The sequence below is a fragment of the Solanum lycopersicum genome, chromosome 8 (genome assembly GCF_036512215.1).
Source record: "Solanum lycopersicum chromosome 8, SLM_r2.1".
NCBI classification, from domain to species: domain Eukaryota; kingdom Viridiplantae; phylum Streptophyta; class Magnoliopsida; order Solanales; family Solanaceae; genus Solanum; species Solanum lycopersicum.
Window position 1 is genome coordinate 31,363,861 of NC_090807.1, and position 6,984 is coordinate 31,370,844.

Genomic DNA, 6,984 nt, shown 5'->3' on the forward strand with positions numbered 1-6,984 from the left:
TTTCTCGTCTCATAATTAGTATTAAGTGTTTTAAACTAAATATTTTCATTATAGTGTTCATAGAGACTGGTATCTTTATTATCTTACGCCTCATTGCTCTCATCATATACATTAGCCTCACATCATGATTGTCACCACATTCTTCATTATTAGAACCTTTATTTTTCATAGTTACTCACCTCTTATTATGTGAATGTTCATTTCTTCATTTCATTACGTATATCTTAGATTCACTTATTTTTGAAAGTATGTTAAACTTATGTGTCTATACATACAAGCCATGGAGTCTCATCTATAGTTCTTTAAGTGATTCTTAGCTTCCTAAGATTGTGTATTACAAGACATATGTATCTTGTATATATACCAAGATCTTGATTTTTGATCTAAGTAGATGGCATTATTCTTGAATATTTTACTCACGTATGACTTATGTATCAATACGGAGGTTTGGCCACGGGAACCCAAATCTTGAATTATTTGAATTTTATTTATATTTTTCATTGATTTTATTTCTCATATTCATAACTTTAGAACTCTAAATTAAATCTCAACATTTTCATGACATAATTAATTTTCTATTTTAATTAGAATTTTAAATTAAATTTCAATCATTTACATGAAAGAATAATTTTCTATTTTAATTAGAATTCTAATTTAAATCTCAATATTTAAATGAAAGAATTAATTTTCCACTTCTAATTTAAATTTCAATATTTACAAGAAAGAATTATTTTTCCAGTCTAATTAGAATTTTAATTTATATCTTTTTTTTTTTGAATTAAATTCGCTTGAATGGGGAGGTTGTGGGTTCGAACCCCCATAGCCCCCCCTTATTTTTCATTTAATTTCACTGACGAGGAGGCTGTAAGGTGGTGGGTTCGAACCCCCACAACCCCTCCTTCTTTAATTTATTTAAATGGGCATCTGCGGTGAGGTTGTGGGATCGAATCCCCACAACCTCATTTTTTTTAAATTTCGCGTACTGAGGTCGTTGGATCGATTCCCACGGCTCGCGTTTCTTTTTTTTGCATGTAGTTGGGGGTCGCGAGTTCGATCCCCCCCATCCCCCTTTTCGTTTCCTTTACCTCGCACAAGACAGGGGCGAGGGTTCGATTCCCCCCAGGCCCTTTTTTTCTTTTTAGCGAAATTCGCTGGTCCCAGCCCCCATTTCGAATCCCCCATAACACATTATTTTTTTTTCCAGCCATTTTAAGCTGTGAGGTCTTGGGTTCAATTCCCATTGACCTCACTTATTTAATATTCTTTTTAAAAACACAGATTTGAACCTTTTCATAGAGTACTCAAATCTGGAAATTTCATGTCGTTATTCAACTCATTTTTAGGCACATTGTTCATAAGTTTAATTGGCTAAAAGGTGGTTATTCAATTCACTATCCTTCATAATAATGAATATCACATTGTACACACAATACACACATAAAATAAACAATAAATACACAACTTATACACCCCAAAAACAGTGACTAAAACACTGCCCTATACATGCATATACATTAACTTTTCCGGTCATATTTTGATGATCATTATCGTGATTTTCCACACATAAATACATTCATATTTAATTTAAACACATCATTCATGCAAAAATCTAGAAGCCCAACATACCCATCCTACAAATTCATTACGGAACAAAGGACAACGATATATGAAGGGGGAACGACCTTAGTTTCAAGAATTTAAGAAACGTTCGAAGGAAATTACTCTTGGAGGAAGAATTCAATGAGAGAAACCCATACCTTTATTGATGTTCAAACGAAGAATTAGCTCCCCAAAACTCTCTCCAAAAATTAGTCCAAGTTACCTCAACGTCCACTCCACTCAACGAACAATTTCTCTTCGCCTTAATGTTTTTGGTTGATTTGTTTTTCTTAAAAATTCATGTGAGTTCTTCAAGCGTGAATAACTTATGATATTTGGCAGAATAACGTGAGAAAAGATGGAGAACGTGAGGGAGAGAGTTAACAAGCATGAGGGTGAGAGAACTATTAGGATTAGGAGACTAATTCCAGAATTAGTCAAATAGAATTTAAAATAAATTAATACAAATATGCTTTATTTTAAGTAATATGCGAAAGGACCATTATGCCCTTAAATAACTATTTATTCTTATTTATTTTAAAAATAATTGGATCGTTACATTATCCCCCCCAGGAACATTCGTCCCGAATGACACTACCATTACACATCATAATGCCAATCAGGTCATAACTTAATTGCTATGTACAATCAGCCAATAACAACAAAATACGAAGAGATAAGGAACTATAGTCTTACGAGTAGGAAGCCTAACCATAAGAGTTGAAAAGATGGGGATATCGGGATCTCATGTCGAACTCTGCCTCCCACGTAGCACCCTCTACAATATGATTTCTCCACATTACCTTGACTGTGGCAATCTCCATGTTCCTTAGCCGCTTGACCTGTCTGTCTAAGATCTCAACAGGTACCTTCTCATAGGACAAGTCTTCACTAACCCCCAAACCTTCGACAGGTAGGATTGATGTTGGATCACCTAGGAACTTCTTCAACATAGAGACATGAAAGACTGGATGAACAGAAGGTAACTCCGCCGGCAATCCTAACTCATAGGACGAATCACCCACACGCTGTAGGATCTCATATGGTTCTACAAACCTCGGACTCAGCTTCCCTTTTCAACCGAATCTCATCACCCCTTTCATAGGCGATATATTCAAGTAAACCTGGTCACCAACATTAAATTCGAAGGGTCTCTTTCTGTTGTCTGCATATCATTTATGTCGGCTGTAACCAGTAGCCAACATATCCCTAATCATTCTAACTTTCTCCAAGACCTCATGAATGATCTATGGACCCAAAATAGATGACTCTCCAACCTCGAACCACCCAACTACAGATCTACACCTCCTACCATACAATTCCTCAAATGGTGCCATCCCAATGCTGGAGTGAAAGCTATTCTTATACGAGAACTCTATCAAAGGTAGATGGTCATCCCAGTTACCTCTAAAGTCAATCACACACGCTATCAACATGTCCTCCAGTGTATGAATAGTGCGCTCTGCCTGCCCATCTGTCAGAGGTTGAAAGGCGTTGCTATGTTTCACCTGCGTGCGGAAGCTTTTCTGGAAAGATCTCCAAAAAAGTGAAGTAAACTGAGCTCCTCTATTTGAAATGATATACAAAGGAATCCCATTCAATCTTACAATCTCATCAATATAGAGTCTCACATAATCCTCCGCCCTGTAAGTAGATTTCACATGGATAAAGTGGGCAGACTTAGTCAATCTTTCCATAATAACCCATATAGAGTCATGCTTCCTCCTAGTCCTCGGAAGACCAACTACGAAGTCCATATTAATGGCCTCCCATTTGCAAGTCAGAACCTCAATAATATGAGTCAGACCACCAGGCTTAAGATGCTCTGCCTTAACCTGCTGACAATTATGACACTTAGTCACATAGTCTGCAATATCCTTCTACATGCCATCCCACCAATAAATCTGCTTAAGATCATGATACATTTTTGTGGAACCTGGATGTTTGGAATATCTGGAACCATGGGCTTCTACAACAATCCTGGTCCGTAAATCATCTACATCTGGTATGCACAACTTGTTCTGGTTTCTAAGTATGCCCTCTCTCCATCAGCACAAGATCAAGATGCTGACCCTTTTTGACTTCAACTATCAGGGATGATTCAGAACTAGGGTGAACTGAAACGTCTCCACTAGAAGAGTCAACCAACCGCATATCCAGTCTTGCTAGTCTGTGTACCTCTTTCACTAGCTCCTTCTTCTCATCCTCAACATGGGTTGTACTCCCCATGCTCATCCTGCTTAAAGAATCAACCACAACATTAGCCTTACCTGGATGGTAGTGAACATTCATGTAATAGTCCTTTAACAGCTCAAACCATCTGCGTTGACATAGATTAAACTCCCTCTACATGTACATGTACTAGAGACTTTATGATCTGTGAACACATCCACAGGTACTCCATACAGATAATGCCTCGATAGCTTCAATGTAAACCCCACAACTGCCAACTCCAAGTCATGAGCGGGATCATTCTTTTCATGAACCACGAGCGGTCTGGAAGCATAGGCTATCACCTTACCATCCTGCATAAGAACACATCCCAAACCAACCCTAGATGCATAACAATAGACACTGTAATTCTCGCCACTCTTAGGCGGAGTAAGCACCAGGGCTGAAGTGAGTCTGTCTTTGAGCTCCTAGAAACTCTTCTCACAAGTCTTCGTCCATTCAAACTGGGATTTCTTCTTTGTTAAGGTTGTAAGTGGGGCAGCAATGGACAAAAGCCCTCTCCAAACCTTCGGTAGTAACCAGCCAATCGTAGAAAGCTACGATTATCGGATGAAGTAAGAGGCTTTGTCCAGTTCTTAACAGCTTCAGTCTTTCTATCGCAGAATGCTACGGTTATCGGATGAAGTAAGAGGCTTTGTCCAGTTCTTAACAGCTTCAGTCTTTCTGGGTCTAAATCTACACCTTGATCGAACACAACATGGCCCGGGAAGGTCACTGATCTCAGCCAGAATTCACATTTGCTAAATTGGGCATACAAATGATGATGTCTAAGTACCTGCAGGGTTAGTCTCAAATGTTGTTCATGCTCTTCCTTGGTCTTATAGTATATGAGAATGTCATCAACAAATACAATGACGAAAGAGTCGAGGTATTCACGGAAGACTCTGTTCATGAGATCCATTAATGCAGCAGGGGCATTCGTGTCTGAATGACATAACAAAGAACTCATAATGACCATAACGGGTACGAAAAGCTATTTTTGGAATATCCCCATCCCTAACCCTAAGCATATGATACCCTAAACGAAGATCAATCTTAGAGAAGAAACTAGAACCTTGGAGCTGATCGAACAAGTCATTAATTCTGGAAAGTGGATACTTATTCTTTATAGTGACTTTTTTGAGCTTCTGATAATCAATATACGTTCTAAGGGTCCCATCTTTCTTCTTTACAAAAAACACTAGAGCACCCCAAGGGGATATGCTCGGCTGAATGAAATCCTTATCAATGAGATCTTTTAACTGGAGCTTCAACTCTTTGAGTTCTGCTGGAGCCATTCTATAAGGAGGAATTGAGATTTGTTTAGTATCGGGTTCTAAGTCGATACCAAAGTCAATCACCCGAAGGGGAGGGACTCTAGGCAAATCTTCAGGAAACACATCTAGGAATTCATTTACTACAGGCACCGAGTCTATGGAAGGAACGTAATGATCTAAATCATTGACACTCACTAGATGAAATAGTAACCCTTTCGCCATCATTTTATTGGCCTTAAGATTTGAAATCAAGGGGTAAGGATGATTCAGATTGTACCCCTCCCAGACTAGCTCTTATTCATTAGGGAAGTGAAACCTCACCACTCTACTACGACAGCCCAAGCAAGCAGAATAGCTGTGAAGCCAGCCCATGCAAAAAATAATATCAAAATCATGCATGGGTAACTCTATCAAGTTTGCAGACATAGCCTTGCCACTCACAACTATTGGGCAATTCTTGTATACCCTATCGGTTCTCACATTTTCTCCTAAAGGCGTACTAAGAACTATACGATCATGTAGAACTTCAGGTAGTATTTCAAAAGTAAGGGCAAGCAGAGGAGTCACAAAGGAAAACGTGCACCCTGGATCAAGTAAAGCATAAACAGAAGTTGACAATACTTGTATCATACCTGTGACCACATCAGCGGACTTCTCCTGCTCCTCCTTGCCTTTCACGGCATATAATCTATTCCTCTTGGGAGGCTCGGCTTCTGCTGCACTCTGTGGGGTAGGCCTAGGTTGAGCATTACCTCCAGCCGGATCTCTCATCCATTTCCCCCTCTTGGGTTCGGGTCTGCCTCCTGTAGGTGTTGTATTTCTTTGAGGGTTAGAATTCCCAGAACTCTGTTGCCTCTTCTTGAATTTGGGCTGCTCACGGATGCAAAAATTATTTCTATATCCTCCAAGAATAGGACCTGTCTGATCTTGAGGCCTAGGACTCCTAATATAACGTACACCTCTCCTCTTTCGGATGTCCTCTACTTGCTGGACATGCACCATTAACCTAGAAAGGTCCATATTATCGTGGAGCATTGTAGACGGACACTCCTTCTCTAGGTCTCTAATGATTACTGTGAGGAACCTGCTCATCTCATCCCTGTTGTTCGAAACCAAGGAAGTAGCATACCTGGATAACTTCAACAAAGCTAAGTACTCTCCTCATTTTTGTTATTAAATACTAAGGGAAGTAACTTACCTTGATAGCTTCAAAAACTTCAGGGAATACTCCCTGACCGTCATAGATCCTTGTTTAAGGTTGATGAACTCCTCAACCTTGGCCTCCTTCATCTCTCTAGGGAAGAACCTTTTCCAGAAATGCTGTCTTGAATAGCTCCCATGTGACTGGCACTCCAACTAGGACATGACTATCTTGCCAAATTTTGCACCAAGTTTGTGCAACGTCCTTGAGCTGGTAGGAAGCCACCTCAGCCTTCTCAATATCAGTGTTCTGTATGGCCACCATGATCATATGCAACTCGTCTATAAATTCCTGAGGATCTTCTGATGTCTTAGCCCCTATGAGAATTAGAGGATTCATCCTCATGAAATCTCGAAGTCTGTCAGCCATGCTGCGAACCGGTAGGTTTTCCCTCTGAACATCCTGCCGGTTGAGTTGGGTAGTCATAGCCTGGGCCTGCATCGTGATGTCCTGTGCCATTTGGTCTAGAGATGCCCTCACCTCCACATTAGTCAACCCAGCTGGGTTAACTGGCATGGCCACTCCTTCAGCTAGAGCCTGGGATGGATTTTGATTACCCCTAACTGCTGCTGCTCCCGTCCTCAGACCATTAGTTCTACAACTGTTCCTTCTCTGAAAACAACAAGGATTAATGTCAGACATGTTCATAACCCCAAGAATTCAGACATCAAGAAAAGCACATTAAGATGAGAAGAA

The 6,984-nt window shown here is 39.9% G+C and overlaps 1 protein-coding gene across 1 annotated transcript; it reads right to left on the reverse strand.

Moving 5' to 3' along the window:
• Positions 1-5,381: 5,381 nt before the first annotated feature.
• LOC138337902 (uncharacterized) lies at positions 5,382-6,377 on the reverse strand. Its single transcript, XM_069288339.1, has 2 exons — positions 6,286-6,377; positions 5,382-6,186 (listed from the first exon to the last, which is right to left on the reverse strand). The coding sequence occupies exons 1-2, from the start codon at positions 6,375-6,377 to the stop codon at positions 5,382-5,384; spliced, it is 897 nt and encodes a 298-aa protein (XP_069144440.1).
• Between the last annotated feature and the right edge of the window lie 607 nt (positions 6,378-6,984).

Coding starts and splice junctions, on each gene's coding strand:
- LOC138337902 (XM_069288339.1), bottom strand. CDS start 6,377: ATGAAGGAGGCCAAGGTTGAGGAGTTCATCAACCTTAAACAAGGATCT. Junction 6,187..6,285: donor AAGTTTTTGAAGCTATCAAG/GTAAGTTACTTC, acceptor TTCGAACAACAG/GGATGAGATGAGCAGGTTCC.